Below are 24,378 nucleotides of genomic sequence, written 5' to 3' on the forward strand. Positions count from 1 at the left end.
CCCCTCCATCATCCCCTCACCCTCCATCATCCCCTCACCCCTCCATCATCCCCCTTACCCCTCCATCATCCCCTCACCCCTCCATCATCCCCTCACCCCTCCATCATCCCCCTCACCCTCCATCATCCCCTCACCCCTCCATCATCCCCCTCACCCCTCCATCATCCCCTCACCCGTCCTTTACCCCCTCATCCCTCCATCACACCACTCACCCCTCCATCACCCCCTCACCCCTCCATCACCCCCTCACCCCTCTATCGCTCCCCCGGCCCCTCTGGCCCCTGAGTCCATTCTGCCAGGCAGGCAGGCAGTCTGTGGACACACGTCTCTCATGGAGCGCCTCCTTCCAGGAGGTCATTGCCATTTGCTCGCCATTGCATGGGAATAAAGCTGACAAAGGAATCGCTCCCTCAGCGCCGGCACCGAGCCCCAGTGGGCTGAGTTCAGGGAGGTGGTGGCTGTGTGCGGGGCGGGGCTGCAGGAGCCCCTGGAGACCTCAGTCTTCACAATCAGGGACCGCAGGCCCGGCCCAGCACACTGTGCTTCACACAGGAGCTGCGAGGGTCAGCTCCTAACCGTGCTCCGGAAACCCAAGCTTCCACGTAGACTGTGAGTGTTTGACCTTGTGTGTCTTGTTCTTAGGTCCCCCCCCTCCCCCAGACACACACACACGTGGACCTTTCTGGTCCAGACACACACACACGCGGACCTTTCTGGTTCTTAGGAATTTTCTTTTCCTGAAGTGGGCTTAAACATCCATCCAGATTTGGAGTCAGCGTGGGCCAGGTGTGGAGTCAGAGTGTGTTCTGACCCAGGAGGGGAAGAGGAGCTCCCAGAGTGTGTTGCCCACACTCTGCAGGTGCGGCTGGGCTTGCTGACACCTCAGAGGCTGGCGAGCTCTCTCCTGACTCTTCATCCTGCCTGGATCTAGGATAGTGCTGTGTAACGTACCATCTCCATCACCACCTTCAATGATAAGCCGTATTTTTAGACCATGGAGCCAGTGCTTGGAACATAGTAAAACTTCCTGAACTGGTACAGAGGTACACATGTGTCCATGCACATGTGTGGCGTGGGAGACTGTAACACAATATAAGATGTCAGCTGAGTCGACTCTATAGAGTGATTTCATAAAAAAATGATTTGCAGATGACAGAGGAGCAACATTCAGCGAAAGCACTTATAGAACTAAGCTTCAGATACATCAATCAGAGACACACAGAGTAAGAGACACGGAAACTAAATCATTAGCATTTTTCATCTCGGTCAATTCGTCATGTGTCCTGGGATACAAGGGTATGTTCGCACTGAGGGTGATGCTTTTACTATTATGGTTTTTGTTGTTCACAGATTATGAAGTTATGCCTATGAAACACACCATGTAAACGATCTTGACTAATATAGCTCATAAGCTACAAAGTCAGATTCCTATTCATTGCTCCGGTGTGTAAACATAATTTTATTCCTATTATTTTTCAGAGGGTGAAACAGGAGTTTGTTACTTACAGATAGCACAAAAACTCCACATGTAAACATGCTCAAAGAAAGCCAAGCCCTAGGAAAACATTTTTGACTCGAGAATATTTTTGAGTATGTCAGTAAACTTTCTGGTCTTGATGTGGAAACCATTAGCCTTTGCAAAATATTTTCTCCAAAGGCCACGTAAACTGACTCTGAAACAGGTGTTTTGTATTACCTGAGAGATTTACAACAACGTTTCTAACAAGACAGGCTGGGGCTTGTTAAAAGACAGAGATAACGCCCTCAGCAGTAAAACGTTTTATAGTCAGACACTGGGGTGCAGATTTGGGAGTCTTGGAATCTTTTCAAAGTCAGGCTTTCTCACCGTGATGAGGAATGTGTCGGTGGTGACAGAGTTCGTCCTGCTGGGCATCCCGCACACGCAGGGCCTGGAAACCACGCTCTTCCTCCTGTTCCTGGCCTTCTACCTCTTCACCCTGCTGGGAAACCTGCTCATCTTCCTGGCCATTGTCTCCTCCCCCCGGCTGCACACACCCATGTACTTCTTCCTGTGCAAGCTGTCTGTGTGTGATATATTCTTCCCCTCGGTGAGCTCCCCCAAGATGCTCTTCTACCTGGTGGGGAACAGCCGAGTGATTTCCTACTCGGGGTGCGTGTCCCAGCTCTTCTTCTACCACTTCCTGGGCTGCACCGAGTGCTTCCTGTACACGGTGATGGCCTACGACCGCTTCGTGGCCATCTGCTTTCCTCTGCGCTACTCCACCACCATGAGCCACAGAGTGTGTGCCATCCTGGCGCGGGGCACCTCCTTCGGTGGCTGCATCCAGGCCATCTTTCTAACTGTGCTGACCTTCCAGCTGCCCTACTGTGGCCCCAACGAGGTGGACTATTACTTCTGCGACATCCCGGTGATGCTGAAGCTGGCCTGCGCGGACACCTCGTCCCTGGAGCTGGTGGGGTTGGTCAGCGTGGGCCTCATGCCCCTCAGCTGCTTCCTCCTCATCCTGGCCTCCTACAGCTGCATCGTGGGCTCCATCCTGCGGATCCGCTCTGCAGAGGGCCGGCGCCGGGCCTTCTCCACCTGCAGCGCCCACCTCACGGCCATCCTAATTTTCTATATGCCGGTGGTCCTCATCTACCTGCAGCCCACCCCCAATCCCTGGCTGAATGCAACCATTCAGGTCCTGAATAACCTGGCCACCCCCATGCTGAATCCTTTGATTTACAGCCTCAGGAATAAAGAGGTGAAGTCCTCGCTGAGAAGGGTCCTGCATCGATTGGGCTTCCTTCCTGAGGAGTCATGAAGGTCAGCAGTTCAATCCACACACCCGGCACAGCACAAAGGATCTCATAAGTATTTCTGAATTTGAGAAGCACGGGTATTTGTACTATCATCTCCATTCTGTAATACGAGGAGCTAAGACACCAAGAGCTGAAATGACTTTCTGACTCTACGGCCTGTGTGCCATGGAGAGGGGCACATTTCTCAGTAAACAGAACCACCCAGACCTTCTGCTCGCCAACCTTCAGTTTTGTCATCTTTCTTTTCACACATCCTTCTTCCTTTTCCTCTTCATCATGGTGATTTCTCATGGAGGTGGCCATGAAGGTCTCCTCCGAGGCCTGCCGTGACTTTATTCTTCTGGATTTTGATGAACATGTAAAAGAGATGTAATCCTATAGTTTCAAATAGTGTCATATGAACAGTGTTGAAACAAGAAAAGAACTCATTACCTTATGTAACTGTAACCCCTCTGTACATCACATTTACAATAACAATTTTTTAAAAAGTTATATGAAAAAAAGGCCTTCTGTTGTCTGATTTCTGGCTAAGACCGACAACAGGTCTTTCCTAGGTGAAGCAAAGATAGGCAAGTCCTTCACCACTGACCCAGCCATCTGTGGGCTTAGACTCGAAGCAGACGCTGGTGTGGAGCCTTGGCGGGTGAATGAGGAGAGGGTAGACAGAGGGCCACGAAGAGGGGCTACGTCAGGAGTCCAGGTTATGAGCCAGCACGTGTCTTACTCTCGCTGATGGCAGTGCGGATCCTGTCCAATCCAGACTGTTGTTCTGTTGTGTTGTTGGCTTCTTTGTCTCCTGAACGGATTTGACTTTGCTTTTTGCATTTCTTCCCCCCCCCCCTTTCTCTTGCTCTCATTCTCTGTGTTGCTGAAATACGCTACGACTGACATTTCAGTCTGGTAGTTTTCAACTCATGAGACTTCTCCTTGGAACCAGCTCTTCAGGAACACTAGTGACATAAAACACTGTTTATGAATAGTGTTTAAGTATGTGGTGAGCTTTACAATCAAATCTTTAGACTGCCCGCTCAGGCACTGACCTTCTGAGAGTCACTGGGGAACTCTGAGCAACCAGGACAAAGACCTTCCCTTACAGGGTCATTGTGAGGATCAAAGAATGTTATCCAGGCCCAGGGCTTAGTTATTTATAAGCTAGCTAGCATGTTAGCTAATTAGTCCGGGTTTTCCAGAGATGAGCCCAACAGATACACATACAAAAAGCCCTAGATTGACCTAGTTACATCCTAATTAAGCTACGGTAAGTTGAAGGTGTTGACAGGTGACAGTACATTTAGTAGACCTAGCACACCTGCCACCGTCACTTGGCCACACAGGAGTAAACAGCTGGTCACACTGGTTGTCTATCCTGTGGATCTGGTGCAGATGATGGAGCTCAGGTTCCCCACCACTGCCCAACACTACAAGATGGAGGAAGAGGTCAAGGTTCAAAGTGGAAAGTACAATTTTTAGTGCACATACAGCATTCGTACCACTTGAAAGTAAAAAACTAAATAAATAAATCAAAAGTAAAACTATCATAAGTTGAAGACTTTGTGTCTGTCTTTGTGTGTGTGTTATCAGAAACTGGTTAACAGATTTGGAGGCTAAGAAATGCCAAGATTTGGAGTTGGCCAGTGGAGCTGCTGGGGAGCTGCTGGTGTAAATTCAGTGCAACTCTGTCTGACTGAAAGCCTGAGAAGCAGACAAGCCAGGGGTACACATTCTAGTCTAAGGGCAGGTTGTCCTGCTATCAGTCAGACCACTGAGTTCTTGTCCACTTAGCGTCTTTGTGCCACTGATGGCGGGGGGCGGGGAGGGGAGAGGGCCGCCCACAGAGGCAGGGCAAGCTCCACTTTGTGTAGTGACTGAAACGTTACTGTCATTGTGCACAAATGCTCAGAGTAAGATTTGCCCAAGTATCCGGACATTCTGTTGCCAAACCAAGTTAACACATAAAAATGAACCATTAGAGCCAGTGTTGTATAGACTACAGCATTTGAATATATAATGCTTTCTGGGTTCACTTACATTCACACAGTAGAATTCTAGTCCTCAGTTCTCTTTAACATAAGGCTCATGAGCTGCTGAGCCCTAACACATGATAAAAGTATTGGAGGTTGTATCATAATTACATAGTTCGTGTTAATTCAATGTGTATTTGGGCTTTAGCTACAAATAACAAATTGTAGTCAAAAATATAATGACAAGGTAAGAAAAAATAGTAGAGAACATGAGCCTGTTTTAAACTGACTGACATTCTCAGGAAACATCAGAAGTGACAACCTTCCTAACTTGTAATAACCTCTGGAAGTTAAGAATTTGTCAGCAATAGCATAGGTATAAGATTAAAGGTCATATTCGATTGGAGAGGGTTTCAGTTAGATGTGCAAACTCAGACTCAAATTATAACTGCAGATAGAAGAGGAAACAGTAAGGCTAACCACCAGGCCATCTTTGAGATACCAAGAGAATATAAAAGTTTTGTTGTGATCAGCTAAGATTTCTAGTATTTGACATGGGTTGAGTACTGTGTTTAGTCCTTTGTAGTCTCATCTACTTAACTCTCATAATAAGACTAGGAAGCAGAGACTAATTGATATTATCTCTATCTTACAGATGGGAAAATTGGATTAGGCAACTTGTTCAAAACTAATCACGTGGTCCTGCTATTCCCAAGCCCAATCATGAAACTCAGATAATAGCGCTTCTTTCTTAAATTAGATAATGGAAGGATCTTAATAAGAAACATATTTACAAAAACGCGAACCGCTTACATCAACTTGCCATAGCTCCCACAGGGATCCACAGAGAAGAAAACTTTTCACATTAATTAATCTCAGTGGTATCACTCCTGCGAGATGCCTCTCAAGCTCATTACAACTTTGAGTTTTTTTCCCCTCTCATTTTTGGTCCTTATTTGTGGGTTGTGTCATGGGGCAGCGTCGGTTAATAAGACAGGGAAAATTGGCCTGAGCAATGCAAAAAAAAAAAAGTTTATTCAAGTGCTTATGCCTCATGGCTATCTCTGCAACTGCAGTTCAGGGAAAGCTAACCATGAATGTGACCTCACAGGAGCCGGAGGCTCTGCCCGTTTGCCTGCTTGTGGACAGCTTTACTGAAGTTGATTCTTCCTAAAACACTCATACTTCCCAGCCTCCCTATGTCTCTTCATATCCGAGCTAGTGATAAAAATCGCACTCACCAGTTACAATGCAATTGGTAGTGGTAATGGGGAATTACGAAGGAGGACACGGAGCCTTGGGAAGGCCTTGGCTCCCGCAGCTCTGTGCTGTGTGCAGGATGCGCTCACCGTGCAGCAATGCCACTGGCATCTGGCGATCATATTTCAGGGTTCAGAAGTGGCTTTGCCCAGCACATGGCGAAGAACAAGAATTAAAACCCGAGCCACAGGGCCCACATGAGCAATTTGAGATTGGTGAATTTCAGGATGGAATGCAGAAGGCTTAACTTACCAACCATGACGACCCTCATGGTTTGAATGAACTGGAGACTTGCTGGTTCTTTCCATCAGCCACAAGGCTGAGACATGAGATATCCCACACCCAGTTCCCCTGTTCTGACTCCCTGGCTACATGCAGTTTATACTCCTAGGTATTTTCATGGCACAAAGGAATATATACTTTAAATATATGAAAAGATGTGCATATGCTCATACTGGCTTATGCATAATATAATCGCTGAGAATAATTATTTGAACAAGACACAATATATTGGACTCTATTGGTGTAGCAAAACACCGTAGAAATCCTTTAGGGTGCAAAATGAAAAATCTATACCAAAGCAGAGCAATGGCTGTGGCTCAAATGGTAGAGACACCTAGCTTTGAGGAAAAAAAAGCTCAGGGAAAATGCCTGAATTTTAACTCTAGGTGCTGAATTTTAGCCCCAGGACCACAAAAAAAGAGGGTGGGGGCTCAGAGCAATAAATGCTTATGTCCTTTTAGATGTAAGTAGATAGAGAAGTATAGGATTGTCCATGTCATGTAAAGCAATTATTTTATGCGCAATGAATCAACAGGGCAAGCAATATTCATAAAAAACACAGAAAGAAATAAGAAAAAAGTATAGTTCTGTCAAGGAAATGTATTTAAATCTATTAATCTTATGTGTTCTGGAACAAGATTTTGCAGCAATTTGGAGCTTATCTACCACATAGATTGAAGCTTTCCAGGGAGAGGCACTGGGAACTTCTGAGGATCTTTGCTTACCACTTCCATCTTTAATTCTCCCCTCTCATTCCAGCCCAGGAGCCTGGGCATAGTTGAACGCTGTTAGCTATTTGCAGTATCAAGCTGCCCATCTCCTGGTAGATGATATCTTTGCACAGCTGGCCCTCAGCCACTGCCAACTTTGTTATTTATAGAACTATGCCAAGCCACTTGGAATCCAACTGTGGTCAAACTCAAGAAACACATTTAGGTCAGATCACCCCAAAAGCCAGCAGAAGTACAACAGAAATTATTCCTTATTCCTAGTTCTTAATCAGTATAAAAGAAACTTTGAGCTTAGAACTAGAACTCTGAACTGACTACTGTAAATAGTTCCTAACTATAATTTCATTGCAATTAAATTAATATAATTAATGCAATTTATTTTGATATGAATTAAGTTACAAAATTTGGAGTCTGGATCCCAGATCTAAGTAGATTCTATCAATTTTAATTAACTTGTTGCATTAATTGAGCAAATGTTTCATGCTATGTAACAAAGAATTTCAGAGAACAAAAAAATGAACCAGAAAGAACTATTAATCATGAAACAAATTATGCATCACCCATCACAAAATGAACATAGTTAAAATATAAAATGGGTTCAAATAAGAGAAGCAAGTTCTACCTGTAAATGTTGAGACAGGCCTAGTGTAGCAGACATTTAAAGTTTTATCAGTTGAGGGGATATGAAAATAGTGGAAAACTTAGAAGAATAAAAAAATTGGGGCATTAGGGACAAAAAAAAAAGAATCCATGAGAGGCTAAGGCACAGGAGTGGCAAGAAAACAAGAAAAATGCCAACAGTTTTCTTTTCCCAATTTGATTTTGTTTATAAAAATAGTGTATTTGTTAGATATGGTGCAGCTCTTTATTATAAAATACCATTTACTCTGTTCAGTTGTGCACCAAGCAATGGTGCTTCCAATACTGGCAGACCACGAATGCAAGGTGCTCTCACAAGACCATTACAGAACTGAAGAGGTCCTGATGCTCAGTTGCTTTGTAGCCCTTTCAACATGAGAGAGACACATGCACTCACGTGTTTGTGGTAATCTGGGTATAAACAAACCTACTACACTTCCAGTTATCTGTAAGAACAGCTCAGCATGAGGTACTGGGTTGTAGCAGTGGATCCTTAGGTGACTGGTTTGTGTAGTCACTATACTACAGAGGTTTATTTTGTTTGTTTTGTTTCATTTTTTGTATTATGAAAGTACTGGGGCTTGAACTCAGGGTTTGGGCATTGTTCCTTAGCTTTTCCCCCTCAAGGCTGGTGCTCTATCACTTGAACCACAATTCCACTTCCAATCTTTTGGTGGTATTTGGAGATAAGAGTCTCATGGACTTTCTTGCCCAGGCTGGCTTAGGACTGCAATCTTCAGATCTCAGCCCCCTGATTAACTAGGATTACAGGTGCATGTTACTGCATTTGGTTTTATGCTATAGATTTTATTGTTATATTCAGGGGGTGCTTCTGCCTATGAAATAAGAAGGTTTAATTTAAAACTATATTGTTAGGGGCTGGGAAGGTGGCTCAGTGGTAGAATGCTTGCCTCACATGCATGCATGAGGCCCTGGGTTCGATTCCTCAGCACCACATAAGCAGAAAGAGCTGGAAGTAGTGCTGTGGCTCAAGTGGTAGAGTGCTAGCCTTGAGCTGAAGAGCTGAGGGACAGCACCCAGGCCCAGAGTTCAGACCCCCTGACCGACAAAAACAAAAAACTATATTGTTAAATCAATAGCAGCCTTATCATCTCATGTGTACTCTGTTTTTAAATTATATCAAGAGGTCTCATGGAGGAACTGAAGTAAACCATGCAGGTAATTTGTATAAACATATGCCATGGTACTCTTGACACAATGACAAAATCACCTAATGACACATTTCTCAGGGCCTGTCCTCACTGATAAGTGAGACATCATGCTTTTATTACATGATAGGACTTTATGGAATCTGTATGACGCTCAGCATGGGGAAGGATGTAATAGGTTTGCACACCGCTGGTTTCACCCAGGCTGAGGACATAGGCTCTGCTGTCAAGACCCAAAGAGAAGGAAAGTCAGGCTTAGAGGGGTCCTTCGCTGGCCCTGCCTGTGCTCTCCTTGGGCTCTGCATTCGGTTGCCTTGGAGACGTGAGTCAGCCACAGACCAGACCGAGTTCACAGGGTCTCGTGAAATGAGATTGTGAGCAGCAAGGTCAGTGAAAATGCGACTGAGGAATGAAAACACATGGATCAAATAATTTCCAAAGTCCATCAAACATAATAATGGCAATTATATTTGATGCATATTCTACCTCTAACCATCACATGATTAGGTGCTGCAGGAGCACACCAGGAGTCTAGTTTCTTTGTTCTAAAACTTATCAAATAGTGTCTCTTATACATTTTTTTTTGCAAACATGAATAAATAAGGTCATGCTTTGTTACTTTCGTTCAGAGTTTTATGAATCACAAGTTATTGCTTTTCCAAAATGAAGCTAAGTGTGATAAAGTTCCTGTGCAAGCCAATACCCAGAGGTTTGGAGTCAGGGCCTCCAGACGGCCGAAGGGGTAAGCTGCAAGAAGATGCAGCGTTCCTCTTAAAACACGCTCCCAACTCCAACTCATAACGGCCACAGATAATCAGATAAAGAGGCGCTGTGCATGTTGAGTGGAAAGTCTCAGAATCAGCAGGATGAGGTGGATGCTCACGCTCACGAGGCTCATGACACCGGAAGGTGCCAGAAACCTCAGCCATCTGATCCCCGAGACTCTTTATACGACCTTACCCCAGCAGTCAGTGGTCAGAATCCTCACTTCCTCATTCTTCTCTGTTATCTGGCTGAAACAACTCCTTCCAGCATCTTCCAAATAAATAATGATAAAGGTTCTTTCCTCCTGAATCCCATCACACCATCTCATGCTGTTTGCTGTCCACTTTTCTCATCCTCTGTCCTCTGTATCCTTGATTGCTCTGCAGATTGTTGATTATTTCCATGCCTAGGTCATCCCAAATGTCATCCAATTATATGATTTTTAAAAAGAGGCCAGCAACACATCTGTATGGTTATACAAGGGACTAATTTAAAGGAATATCATCTAAGTCTACTTTTCCTTTATTGGAAGACCCTTCCCTCATCACTGAGACTACATCCTTTAATCCAAAAGGTCACATGAGCAAGGACAGAAGTAAGGAGCAGAATGGAATAATGAGCAAAAGAGATCAGTTACACTATCAGAAAGCAAATCTGATTCGGTACTGTGCATTTCCTGATTCAGGACAGAGAGATCTCAACAGCACTGTGTGCTCCGGTTCTAATCATGATCATGGGGATATTTTCTGACATGCCCTCTTGAGGTTACTTGTGCTTTGTGAAACTCTTCAATATTGACCAGTTGGTTTTATTTAGAAGCCTGGGAGGTTGGTGAAGTGGCAGTAGATATGAACAGCGATCTGCTCTCGGGTCCACATATTAAAGAGATACACTCACAAATAATTTGGGACTTTGCATAGGTTATGCTCAGAGACTAATATTTTACCATCAGTGCCCAGTCTATCAGAGAAATGGGTATACCCAGTGATCTTCCATTAAGGGACCTATGGATTCTGGTTAAAACTTAACTATAATCTGAGTAAATGTGCTCATTTATCAAACAGTTGCATCCTGTTCACGGCTTTCTCTATCCAACATTTAGACTTACTTGAATACTTTTTTAAAACTGGAGTTGGAGGTGTGGCTTCATTGGTAGAGAGCTAGCCAGTAAGCAAAAGCAGCTGCAGGTACTGAGTTCAAATGCCAGTCCTGGACCTAAAAAAAAAGGAAAATTATTATTAATATCCTTAAGTAGTTGTACAAAGGGGTTTCTTTTAGACATTTTGGCATACCTATCTTATTAGTATTATTTTGAGCTGTCTTGAGCAAAATGCTTCACATGGAAGTATGTTCTGCTAGAGTCAAGTCTAGCAATCAAGAGAGGCAATTTGAGTGGCTTAGAAAAAATGTACACTGAGGTCTGGTGTAGGGGCAGCCACAGATAAATATATTTATCTTTTAAGTTTACTTAAAGAAAACTTGCAGAGGGGCTGGGAAGGTGGCTCAGTGGTAGAGCACTTGTCTTGCATGCCTGAGGCCCTGGGTTCGATTCCTCAGCACCATGTAAGCAAAAAGAAAAAAGCCCGAAGTGGCGCTGTGGCTCAAGTGGTAGAGCGCTAGCCTTGAGCTGAAGAGCTGAGGGACAGCGCCCAGGCCCAGAGTTCAGGCCCCATGACTGGACCCCCCACCCCAAAAAAAGAAAACTTGCAGATTTTCAATGGAAATTTTGTCTTGTTCTGCAAAATCCATTTGGAGGAAGAGGTCTGTTGTTATAGCAACATGTGGAGCTTGTCAGGACAACACACTCAGGGAGAGATTTCCAGTGTTGTAAAACAGAACCTCAACTACTTCCAGGGACTGTAATTTACTGGTGGGAAATCAGTGGACCAGGGGCTTGAAGGAGGCTCAGAGTGATGACAAACCAGCTAAAACATTCATGAGGATTTGCTGTTCAGAGAAGTGACCATTGTAGACCACTGGAAAAAGGCAATCTTTCAATGCTAAGAACAGAACATAAAAACCAACAAAGCCCAATAAGCCACTAGAGCCAAGTCTGATGTCCATCTTTATTTATCAGGTAAAGAAGAAAAGACAGAGCCAGGGGCATGCTCATGGTAAAGCAGTTTCCCAGCGAGCACAAAGCTTTGGGTTCAATCGTCCCTACACCATCAATGGCCCAAACCATCCAGTTGGTCTACAGCTGCCAGACGAAGTGGTTAGCCCTTCACCCTGGAGAGGGCATTTCACCTTCAAACCCAAAATGCACGAGACTACTTGCTACCTACCACCTCTACCGTGCTGGATTACAGGTGTGTGGCACCTTGCCTGGTTTGCAATCCCTTTGTGGGTAACAGGTCTTAATAACAAGTAGCAGGCTGAAACAAGAGCATGACTGCAAAGGAAATGAGATGGCAAAGATTTTTCTAACTCAATTGAATAGCTGGCACATCCACAAAGAGATTTATATGAAGGAACAAAATTGTAAAGGCACTCAATGTGGAAAGAAGCTGATGTTCTATTCCAACAAGACACAAGGAAGGTTTGGAGACCACTCCGAAACTCTGGTCAACCATTATAGCTATGTTGTCATTGGCGATAAAGATGGTACTGGTAACTAGTCCACACCTGCATTCAAGATGGTGGAATGGAGCACCTCAGTTCAGAGAACAGCAATCCTCCACAATATTATATCAAGTTCGATTTGCAATTAGGCACAATTTGTAGTTAGGCATACAGAAATGGCAAGTATACAGGATGTGGTGGGTTTTAGGTAGCATATTTAAAACTGAGATTTATACTAAATTTGCAACTCCTGGTTGTGAGGGTTGATTTATGTTTTGATTCCTAGCAACCCTAAGAGCCAGGGAATGTGGAATTTCCCTTTGATAGATGTGCGGGCAACAGGATCTACTCTCCTCGGCTTTGGAGCTTCGCGTTCCTGTAATGTGAGAGGAGGAAGCAGCACTGGGCGTGGTCTGCAGGCAGCATGGAGCCAGGTCTCTTCCTCACTATAAAGGAATGCGAAATGCAAAAGGACAGCTGCATGCTGGCCACAGTGACCCCACGGATGACCTGAGGCAAATGCTCGCGCTCTCCATGCAAGCCTTCAGCGCTGGAAACGAGCTTGAGTAGGAATGGCGACTCTGCCTTACCTTCTTCTTGAGAATGAGCCCACAGGCTCTTCTCTGCCTCTCCAAATCACCCCTGGGTTCTGATCTGCTCATTGCCAAGTCCCTGTGGGAAGATGGCACCGGTGGTGGCCCTCTTCCCTTTAGCTTACATTTCCACCCATCCAGGCTCTCCTGAGGGGCTACATCTGGTGTTAAGTCAGGAGCCCTAAGCCAGGTGTTCTGTTCAGACATACTGCATACATTCCAGCAGCCTCTGTTGGCTTCCTAGTTGTCATGGCAATGTAGGTCAGTGACCATTTGACATCTTTATCCAAAGTTATAAGCAGAACTGCGCGACAGGGTCCAAACCCTTCTTGTGTTCCCTTGGGACAGAGCATCGGGTCACCGACATGCTGTCATCTGTCATCCAGCCTCCACATTACCGGCTGCACTCTGCAGATTGTGCTCGACCGCCCCCTGGCGGATGTAAAGACATTGCCGTTTCCAGGACACAGACCTTGAAGTGAAGTACATTTGCCAAAATACTGTATCATAAAATGAAGTTTCAAGGAGAAACAAAGGAGGAGGCTACAATGCTTGATAAGAAATGTACTCATGATCTTGCCCATGTAATTGTAACCCCTCTGTACAGTATTTTCACAATAAAAAAGGGAAAAAATGGAGTTTCCCAGTCCCTGGGGGGAGATGGTGACACATTTTATTTGTGTAGGATAATTTCTATACATGTGCTGTACATCTCAGGTTAAATGTACTCACATACACATATTTCCTTGAGAGAGTTGACAGAATTATATCTATCTGCATATATCAAAACTTATGTATATATATCAAAACTTACCAAATAGTACACATTAAACATTTGGAGTTTATTGTGCATTACTTAAATCCCAAAAAGCTGAAAAATAAGAACAGACAAGAAAGGTTAAAAAAGTTCATGTCTAAAGTATCCCACCTTTCAAGGTACAGAATAGTTTCATTTACCGAAGCCCTGGCGCCTAACTTCACCTCTTATTCACCTCTCACTCATACTTTCTTCCACCAGAATGGCCCGCCCGCCCCAGCACACGCTCCGGCATACCCCGATTCCTCTTACCGGGAAGGACCACGTGTAGGAGTCACTGCGGTGGACCCCCCTCCCCTGCAGGGCCTTCAACAATTCTTCCGTGGACCATAGCATAGGTTCTGGCCCAGGCACTCACTGTCCCAAGCACGTTCTTCTTTTCTAAGGTGTTGAAGTGTGATCTTGCGACTTTCATGAAGACATGGGCCTGTGACCTATCAACACAGATCTCACCTTCCACTAAGCTGTCAGAATGCTCTAGATCTTTCTAGTTTACAGTGATTTGGGGGATGCTGGTCATGTACGTTACTGAATAGCTCCAGTCTGGATGATGGGTTTAAACTTGGGTAGATTGAGGTTGTGTTTCTTTAGAGGGAGACCACAGGAGCCCCATGCCTCCCTAGCCAGGTCAAAGGTCAGGACATGCAGCCCTGCCCTGGAGGATGGGTGATGGTGCTCAGTGCACCAGAGAGAATACCCATGTAACTCTACAGAAACTGATGATAGTCGTTTCTTTATTTCTTTAGCATCAGCCTTGTAAAAAAAACATCCAGAAATGCTGACTTTTAAAAGTGGTGTGTCATTGGACTTCACATTGCCTCTCATGTTTGCGTGTTTTTAACATACAATCTAACAGGAAGGCAGGCACAGGAGCGGCACTATTATCAGCCTTTGAGAACCAGTGGGGAAGTGGGAAGTTCTAATTGTTTTGGGAAAAGATTCTCCTGAGATTTCATTACTGCCCTCTGTTCCCAGCTAGTCTCCCACCGCCTGTCCTGCGCAGAACGCCAGCACATCAGCCGACGTGTGCAGAGGGGCGGGCAGAGGTGAGCACCCACTTCATGAGGGAGCAGGATGAGTGACCCAACTCCATCTCAGTTTTGCCTTCTGAGCAAAGGAGAGGAAAATACCCCTACGCGAGGTCTCAGGAAGACGGAGAAGTGAGCCTGAACCCTAGACTTTAAATCTTGGAATCCCTTTTTATAGTCTCTCTCAGCACAAACAGAGATGAATGAGGTATGTACAAATCCAGAGATGGAAAATACAGCAATCGTCACCTGCAGAGATGAGGTGGGGGACAGTAAATGAAGGCACAGATAGTGCCTTTAGTTACAACACATTAGTGCATGGTTTAGAATTTAATAGACATAATATTAAGTATTGCAACATAGCCTATATGTTTCAGCACTAAGTGTGAGACTGACCGTGGGTATCTTGTGGATGGATGTTATTATTTTACTACAAAATCAGTTTGCTTGACCTAGGAGAGAATACTAGAATGAAGGCAAAGTGCCCAGTGTACTCTCTCAGATGATCCTGGAGTTGTGTGTGGGGTGGAAGGGACTAGATACAAATAATGGTAGCTCTTCCTAAACAGGTCACAAATCAAGTTCTCTCTATATGAGAGAACATGCTGGCATAAATTGCTGAAATAAATAAGATTTAGGAGTAGTGAGAAGTGGACTAAAAGGCTTAAGTGACATTTCACATTTCATTACCATTCAGGACAATAAGTGCCTCATAAATGTTCTTCTTTCCTTACATACAATTATCAAAGGAAACGGCCCCAGGAAACCACTCCACAGTGACTGAGTTCATCCTGGCGGGGCTAACAGAGAAGCCAGAGCTCCAGATGCCCCTCTTCCTCCTCTTCCTGGGGATCTACGTGCTCACGGTGCTGGGGAACCTGGGCATGATGGTGCTGATCGCGCTCAGTTCTCACCTGCACACCCCCATGTACTATCTCCTCAGCAGTCTCTCCTTCATTGATGTGGGCCAGTCCACCGTCATCACCCCCAAAATGCTGGCGAGCTTTGTGACAGAGAACACTATCTCCTATCCTGAATGCATGGCTCAGCTCTACTTCTTGTGTGTTTTTGCAATAGCCGAGTGCCACATGCTATCTGCCATGGCCTACGACCGCTACGTGGCCATCTGTAAGCCCTTGCTCTACAACGTCACCATGTCCCGTGGAGTCTGTGCTTGGATGGTGGCTGGCGTGTACAGCGTGGGGTTGATTGGTGCCACGGCCCACACAGTCTTCATGCTAAGACTGAATTTCTGCGAGGCAGATGTAATAAACCATTACTTCTGTGATCTTTTCCCATTACTGGAGCTCTCCTGCTCCAGCACATTTGTCAATGAGGTAGTGGTCCTGTGCTTCAGTGCGTTTAATATCATCGTCCCCAGCCTCACCATCCTGGGCTCCTACATCTTCATCATCGCCAGCATCCTCCGCATTCGCTCTGCCCAGGGCAGGTCCAAGGCCTTCAGCACCTGCAGCTCCCACCTCTCCGCTGTGCTTGTCTTCTTTGGCACTCTAGCCTTCATGTACCTGCAGCCGTCCTCAGTCAGCTCCATGGACCAAGGGAAGGTGTCCTCTGTGTTTTACACCATCATTATCCCCACGCTGAACCCCTTGATCTACAGCCTGAGGAACAAGGATGTCAAAATTGCCCTAAAGAAATTCCTGGGAAAAAAGTAGTTTTCTATAAAAAATTAGTATTTTGCTTTCATAATGAAAAAAAGTACGATTTCCAGAGGTTTGACGAGGATTCAGACTGAGATGCTTGATCAAGCACGGGCAGGAGCCTGCCATGCCTGGACTGCTGCGGACACAATGCCAAAGACAGGACTGAACTCCCAGCTTCAGACCCTGGGACGGCGTTTCCCTGCGAGGCCCGGAGTCAGCGGCTTGTGGGAAGCTGTCTCGCCTCTGAATGCCACTGAAATGTTTCAAAGTAAACTACAAGGTTGATACTTTCTGTATGTTTGAACACATCTCTTTTAAGGCCAGAGCTATTCACATTAAATGATAATAAATACATTTGTTCAACATCATTTGATAGTCTTTGAAGTTTGCTGCCTGGCTTTCTTATGTGTGTGTTAGCACACAATTCTTAAAAAAAACTGTAAAATAATTGAAGGATTTGAGATATGCAAGAGGTGTGGGGAACTAAAAATTAGACAATAAGAGAGATGTGATGGGTACAAAGACAGAAGGGAGCTCACCTCCGCTTTGTCTCCAAATACAAAGATGTCTTCTCTGTTACTGTTTCTGCCAAGAAAGGCTCCTTGGTACTAACAAGAACTGTCAGCTTCTTCACAATGGCTTTGTGTTTTTTACTTCATGTTAAGATTTGAATCAACACTGGTGAACTATCTGTCTCCTGATGTTCCTGAGGTATTTTGTTAGGAAGTTCTTGCCTTTTACAATTTTAAAAGGTAGATTTTTTTGGGCAATTTTTCCACATGACCATTAATAAACAGATTGTTGTCTCTACTTTCTATTTTTTCCACTTGTGAATAATCACCTTAAGATGATTGCTTTAGTGTAGGTCCTAAAATGTTTTGAATTTTTAAATTGGTTGGTGATAAGCTCCCTAGAGCTCTGACTTTATCTCTCAGGACCTTGCTTTCATCTCATAGTCCAGCAAGGATAGTGTTTTATGTTTATCCCTCACACCGTGTGGTGATACTCAAAAAGGGGGAGCCCACAGGGAAAAGGAATTTCTGATCGTTTCTTGAGTGATAACGTTCTAGTAGGTTGTCATGATCCTATCTGGTGGTGAATCAGTGTCTTATCACCTGTAGCTGGCCTGTGAAATTCCCATATGCTTTGGACATCACTTGCGTGAGCACATGAAGCAATGCGTGCAGTGAAAATACAGTGCATATGGTTGTGTGGAGCAGCAATGATCCTGCCCCACCACGCCCTCTCTTCATTGTGGTTGTGTCTCCGTTTTAACCTCCATCATGTCTTCCAAACTCCACAGATCTTCTCGATGTCAGCCACATGCGTTTCTTCTCCCATTCGCAGCACTCCAGGCTGTAATCATGTTCACTTCTGCTTCATCTCACAAAACACGCTCACGCACATTCTCCTGTGTGCTTTACTACCGATCTATACTTGAGAACGATAAATTGTCAAGTGCTTGATAAAAAAAAAAATCTTGCTTGCATATTTCTTTCTTTCTTTTTTTTTCTTGTGCCAGTACCATGGCTTTGAAATCAGAGCCTTGTGCTCTCACTTGACTTTTCCACTCAAGGGTAGTGCTCTACCTCTTGATCCACAGCACCACTTCTGGCTTTATTTTGCTAGCTCTTTTGACATAGAGAGTCTAGTGGTTTATTCTGACTTCAAATTGCCACTCTCAGATCTCAGCCTCCTGAGTAAGTAGGGTTATATGCACCACTGCCACATGTATATTTCAATTCTAAAATTTAATAATTGTTGATGATGAGCATTTCCATGGGGTTAAATTTTTATAGTATAGATATCCTTAAACTTTAAACAAATTTAGCTGTAGACACAATTTATACTAAAAAAAATCCAAGCTTTAAGAAAAAGTAAAACCATTCCAAAATATATTAAGGACATTTTCATTGCAAATATTATCTCAGTATCACTTTTAACTGATTTGCATAACAAAATTATATTAGATGAAATATAATTTTACTTGCTAGTAGTTTATTATGAAAATAATCTATATGGTATATGTTTTCATGTGTCCTCAGCATTTCCCTTTTAATTTTAGAAGGAAAAATCCCCCCATCTTCCTCCCCACCCCGTTTTCAGGAATTCCTCAGAGGTCTTAGAAAAATCTTTGAAGTAACAAGAGAGCTCAGTGAAATCTTTTTTCATTCAAGCCTCAAGTTAAAAATACTTTTGGAATCAACTAAATACATGGTAACAAAATCTTTCAAATCTTACAAAGATTTCTGTCCCCACTTTTCTAGTCCCCCACCCCTTTTGGGAAACCACCTTCATCATTTCCTTTAGTGTAAGTCTAAAAAACTTCCTAAAATTTTCAATTTTACAATGTGCTGTTATTAAACTCACTAGAGACCTGATGTTATCTTTCACAACGTGTTAAAAAAATCCATAACTGAACAGAAATCATTCATCAGGCCAGTGTGATAAGGTGCAACCTGAGATACATAAGCCTGGGGACTGGTAATGGTGTCCCTCCCCATGGAGTCCGCACTGGGGACAGCGTTCCAGTGGGAAGCCATTATCTCATCCCCGAGCACAGTCTCTTTACCTGCTGCACGCATAAATTGTCACATGCAAGCTTTCACGATGGACACAAGTCTGTGGGCCCTCGCTCCCTTGGAGATCAACATTGGTTTCCAGAGGATAGTTTTGAGGATCACTGTCTCCCATGTTCACAGCAGAGAAGCAGAGCACTCAACACTGAATGTTCTGGGAAGAACAGGGGTATGTCTGAGGGTTTACTTTTTTTTTTTTTTGACTCACCTACTGCAGTCTTTCAATGTCATCTGAGATACACAGGTCTGATTTTCATTCTCAATGTGAGCCTAAAGCCAGTTTCCCATAGTTGTGATGAGCCTGGCCGTTGGCAGTGCAGACTTCCAGCCGACAGCTCTGCGTAATCACTTCAAGTCGGGTAATCTCAGCGCTCTGCACAGTCATCTGTAATCCGTCCGCTGTCTTCAGTTCTTCTAACAAATACTTCATATAGTTGTGTTGAGGCCTGCCACGTAGAAAGCACTGTTCAAATTAGTCAACTGAATCTGTGATTTAGTGAGGAAGAAAATGTGGTGTAAGCAACTGTAGCAATTACAGCAGAATTAAGAGCTTGCTGCATTTAACCATATAAATTACATTCATGGGTAGACACTTGTCTACTAACTGGAATTCCATTATTAAAGGTGTTAATAGCCTGTTGAATGGTAATAAGTTCAACTGCAATTCTAGCTCAGGTGCCATTCTGTAATTTTTAAAAAAGTACATGTCATGTGACAGTTACTGAGCCACAAAGGAAGAAAACAATTTTTTTTTCTTCTTTTTAAAAGTCTCTATTGACCCCATTTGAATTCTGCCCATCTACTCCTGCTGTTTACCTCAGTATCTATTCTGCTGCATGCCTTTCTAGATTTTCACATTTGAAAGTGCTCAGGTTCTAAATTATTCAACTCTATCCTGAAGACACTGCTAAGTTTTTGCTTATCCTTATTAAATCATCTTTAGTACCCTAACACACTGCCAGCCTAAGAAGATCTCTTTGAATTATTATTATTATTATCATGTAAGAACGGCCACTTCCTACTGCTGTCACCGTAATGTCTTGCAGTTACTGACAGAACGCTACTACCAAAATAAGAAAAAGTGTGAAGATGCAAAGAATAGCAACTTAAAGTTTCACACTTATAATGGGGGTTTCGATGTTACCTGGTTCATGTTATATGATACACCACTGTTGTTTTTAATCTATAAAACATAAATATGTTGTGTCCCTAAGACACCTAAGAGAGATTTAGCAATTTAGCAGTTACTAAATTCAGGATAATTCAGGACTATCTCATTCTTGTGTTTGTGGGTGCCAGTACCAGACCTTGAACTCAGAGTCTCGCTCTCTTATTAGTTTTTTTTCTTACATCTGTGGTCTACTACCTCAGCCTGGCATTTTGCTGGTTAACTGGACATAAGAGTCTTGCAGATTTTCTGTTCAGATCAGCAATCTGCAGGTCTTAATGTCTCAAGTGGCTACAATGACATATGTCACTGCGAATCAATTTCCCATTATCTCATTCTATTAAAATCTACTTAAAAAATCTAATAAAGCAAAATTCTGGTTGTGATTTTTGCAGTATAATGATAATTCTGAGTTGTCACCGCTTCCTTCTGCGAGACCTTCTAATGTTTACTCTTCAGAGGCAACATTGCCTTTTCAGAGACAGTCACAGAAAATTAAGGCTGTGCGAGATCGTTTATGAGATGTTTCTATAAGTGAGTCTCGGAGTTAGACAAGGCAGCAATGGTTACCGACAATTGAGAAGTAGAGGAGACAGTGAACAGATATTCAAAGAGTCTATTTACATTATGAAACAAGACCTAATGATTCTCTGTAAAGCGTAGTGTTTTGTGCTAACAATGTCATAGTGTAAATATCAAAATTTCAGATGGTGAGTTTTATATTAAGTATTCTTACCACCCCAAAGTATCCCAAACAAAACAATTACAAAATACAAAGTAGCATAAAGAATTTAGGAAAGCAATAAAAATATCGAATACCTTGATAATGCTCCTGTGACCACGAACATTTGTGAATGGCCACATTGATCACACTGTATGTTTGATATGCAGTCTTTGCATTTTAATCCTTCCCCCAATTAATTTTTAAGGAATAACCAACCAACACATTTTCCTTGTAGAAAGCAACAACATTTTCCTTATAATTTATTCATTGGGAATTTATTCAGGCAGAGGAGGTTGAGCCCCTGATGGAGGGCAATTTGTTTGGGAATTTTCTACCAGGGTTTCAGGACACAGAGGTGGGATGACATGGCAGAAGAGGACTTAGGAAGGAAGACATCGGGTCAGAACCAGTCTCAGGGGGAGGTGGAGTGAGTCAGAGCCTCACACTACTGTCTGGGACACCACGGCAGGACAATAGACAAATGGAGCCTTTGTGATGGGGATGTGTAGTTATGGGCATCACATGGTGGGAGACAAGTAAAGTGGAAAGACAGGTCATTGGTGACCTAAAACAAATGCTGGCTGGATATGTTTCTTGCTTTTGTTATGTATTCCACCACAGATGGGGCTCCAAGGTTTTGACTGCCAACGCAGGTGAAGAGATCATAGAGAGCCAGAGGCACCTGGCTGAAGGGACAGGCGGAGGCCGTCGGTAGCTCATTGAATGACAGAATCATCAATGGCTGTGTCGCAATTTCTCCCCTCTTCAGACATGGTCTTTCCAGAGGAAAGAGCAAAGGGAAATCACTCACCAGTGACCGAGTTTCTCCTCTGTGGGCTAACGGAGAAGCCAGAGCTCCAGCTGCCCCTCTTCCTCCTCTTCCTGGGGATCTACCTGCTCACGGTGTTGGGGAACCTGGGCATGATCACGCTGATCGCGCTCAGTTCTAACCTGCACACCCCCATGTACTATCTCCTCAGCAGTCTCTCCTTCATTGACTTCTGTCAGTCCACTGTCATCACCCCCAAAATGCTGGTGAGCTTCGTGACAGAGAACACCATCTCCTATGCGGAGTGCATGGCTCAGTTCTACGTTTTCTGTTTTTTCATTATCGCTGAGTGCCACATGCTGTCTGCCATGGCCTACGACCGCTATGCGGCCATCTGTAAGCCCTTGCTCTACAATGCCACTATGTCTTCTCAGGTCTGTTTCTGGATGGTCGTTGGGGTTTATGGCTTGAGTTTGATTGGCTCCACAGCCCACACAGTTTGCCTGCTCAGGCTGAACTTCTGTAATGGTATAATAAACCATTACTTCTGTGACCTCTACCCGTTACTGGAGAGCGCCTGCTCTAGCACGTTTATCAACCAGGTTGTAGGGATGAGCTTCTGTGCATTTAATATCGTCATTCCAAGCCTGACTACCCTTAGCTCCTACACCTTCATCATTGCCAGCATCCTCCGCATCCGCTCCACCTCGGGCAGGTCCAAGGCCTTCAGCACCTGCAGCTCCCACCTCTCCGCGGTTGCCATCTTCTATGGTTCCACGGCCTTCATGTACCTGCAGCAGTCCTCAGTCAGCAACATGGACCAAGGGAAGGTGTCCTCTGTGTTTTACACCATCATTATCCCCATGCTGAACCCCTTGATCTACAGCCTGAGGAACAAGGATGTCAAGGCGGCTTTATATAAGTTTATTGAAAAGAAACATTTCTGATGAAAAGGAATAATGTGACCTGGGCACCAGGGGCTCACACCTGTAGTCCTAGAAACTCAGGAGGCTGCGATCTGAGGATGGAGATTCGAAGCCAGCCCCAGGCAGGGAAGTCTGTGAGACCTTTATCTCCACATAACCAGCAAAAAGCCAAAAGCAGAGCTATGACTCAAGTGGTAGAGTGGAAAACTATGAGTGCAAAGACTAAGGGATACATGGTTTCCCTTACTTTTTTATTTATTTATTTTTTAGTCTAGTGGTGGGCCTGAACTCTGGGCCTGGGCGCTGTCCCTCAGCTCTTCACCTCAAGGCTAGCGTTCTACCACTTGAGACACAGCACCACTTCTGGCTTTTTCTGCTTATGTGGTGCTGAGGAATTGAACCCAAGGCCTCATGCATGCAAGGTAAGCACTCTACCACTGAGCCACCTTCCCAGCCCTGGTTTCCCTTATTTGCAATAACTAGTATATGTCTGGGACAAGCAGAAAAAGGTCAGATAAGATGATGTTAATTAAGTAAAATGAACTCCAAGATAGGGACACAAGTGGTTTTTTCTTCCTTGCTATTGTTTCTAACATATTTATATGGTACCATGTGATTTTTTTGTTGCTTTGTACGTCCCTCCCCCATGGTATATCCTGCTTTCACTGTATTTGATGTCGGTATAATTTGTGGAGGGGAAGGGAAAAAACAAATTGTTTAAATAGGGATACAGGTGGACCCATTGCAACAATGAGTTGTACAAGACACTATGTTGAAAAATGAACTTTACAATTTAGGTGGGGTGTGGGGGGGTGTAGGTGAGGAGGTGGGAGGGAGGGGATAGTAGGGGAAAAACAAAGGAGGAAGCAACAATGTTGGATAAGAGATGTACACATGACCTTGATCTTGTAGCTGTAACCCCTCTGTACAGTATTTTCACAATAAAAAACTTAATTAAACAGTGAAAAAAAAAACAACTAAGGGATAGCACCCAGGCTTTGAGTTCAAGCTCCGTGAGGGGCACAAGGATAAAGTTAAAAAGCATAATTTTCTTAAGCCAGGTGTAGGTTCATGCATGGTTCTCGGAAAGTGGTGAGAAGAGGTTCCAAACCAACACACAGAGCATAAGACTCTTATCTGAAGAATGAACTCAAAAAGTGGACTGGTAATGTACCTCTGTCCTAAGTACCACAAAAAGGAAAGAAATTTATGAATTTAGGTTGTTTCCTAACACAATGGGACAGAGGCAGCAATGGATGCCTGTTACTCATCCACTCCAGGAACTTACTTGGTAGTGGGAAGAAAAGTTTTAGTAGCAGGACTGGACTCACAGGCTTGAACACCTGGAGGACATGGCCTCTCCTGGACGCCTGAGTCCTTCTACACGGGGTACGCCATGTCATTCTGACACCATGAATGTTCTCTAAAAGCGACTCCCTCTATTTTTATGGATGTAGCTGTTTGGGGAGAAGACTCGCTTACATGGAATCAGCGAATAAATATATTTGTTCAATATCCCTGGATTGTCTCCATATTTTTTTGTGTCTGGCTTTCTTACCTAATTGTGTTCGTAAACAATATGAAAATATAATCTCTAAAATAGCTAATTCACCCTTTTAGAATATATAAGCTGTAAGTAATCGCGACACTTATTAAACATGCAGCATTACACTACAAAGTATGGGATCAGGGAATGTGGAAAAAGAGCTCTTACTCATAGGCGATAACAACATATAAACAGCATCTTGGAAGAGGACAACAATTTTTTTTTATTGTAAAGATACTATACAGAGGGTTACAGTTACATGAGTGAGGTAATGAGTACACTTCCTCTTGAACATTGTTACCCCCTCCATTGTTTTCCCCCTACCATCCCCTCCCTCCCTCCCTTCCCCGAGGTTCTTTTTTTTTTTGATTGTGATTAAGTGATTACATAATTTCCAGAAATTCACAGTAT

General features: G+C 43.9%; 3 protein-coding genes across 4 annotated transcripts; all 3 read left to right on the top strand.

Annotated features, from left to right (window-relative positions):
* Positions 1-1,850: 1,850 nt before the first annotated feature.
* On the top strand, positions 1,851-2,786 carry LOC105980642 (olfactory receptor 149-like). Its single transcript, XM_013009526.1, has one exon. It carries the CDS (start codon positions 1,851-1,853, stop codon positions 2,784-2,786), a length of 936 nt encoding a protein of 311 aa, XP_012864980.1.
* An 11,446-nt stretch (positions 2,787-14,232) lies between these two features.
* On the top strand, positions 14,233-16,267 carry LOC105980803 (olfactory receptor 150-like). 2 transcript variants are annotated; one of them, XM_013009733.1, is made up of 2 exons: positions 14,233-14,242; positions 15,354-16,267. In XM_013009733.1, the coding sequence occupies exons 1-2, from the start codon at positions 14,233-14,235 to the stop codon at positions 16,265-16,267; spliced, it is 924 nt and encodes a 307-aa protein (XP_012865187.1). The 2 variants fall into 2 exon arrangements, with proteins under 2 accessions (XP_012865187.1, XP_012865189.1); XM_013009735.1 differs by lacking the exon at positions 14,233-14,242 and having other exon boundaries at positions 15,353-16,267.
* A 5,248-nt stretch (positions 16,268-21,515) lies between these two features.
* On the top strand, positions 21,516-22,442 carry LOC105980805 (olfactory receptor 150-like). Its single transcript, XM_013009736.1, has one exon. It carries the CDS (start codon positions 21,648-21,650, stop codon positions 22,440-22,442), a length of 795 nt encoding a protein of 264 aa, XP_012865190.1. The 5' UTR covers positions 21,516-21,647.
* The last annotated feature ends 1,936 nt before the right edge of the window (positions 22,443-24,378 follow it).

Source organism: Dipodomys ordii, unplaced genomic scaffold, assembly GCF_000151885.1.
Source record: "Dipodomys ordii isolate 6190 unplaced genomic scaffold, Dord_2.0 Scaffold10, whole genome shotgun sequence".
Lineage (NCBI taxonomy): Eukaryota > Metazoa > Chordata > Mammalia > Rodentia > Heteromyidae > Dipodomys > Dipodomys ordii.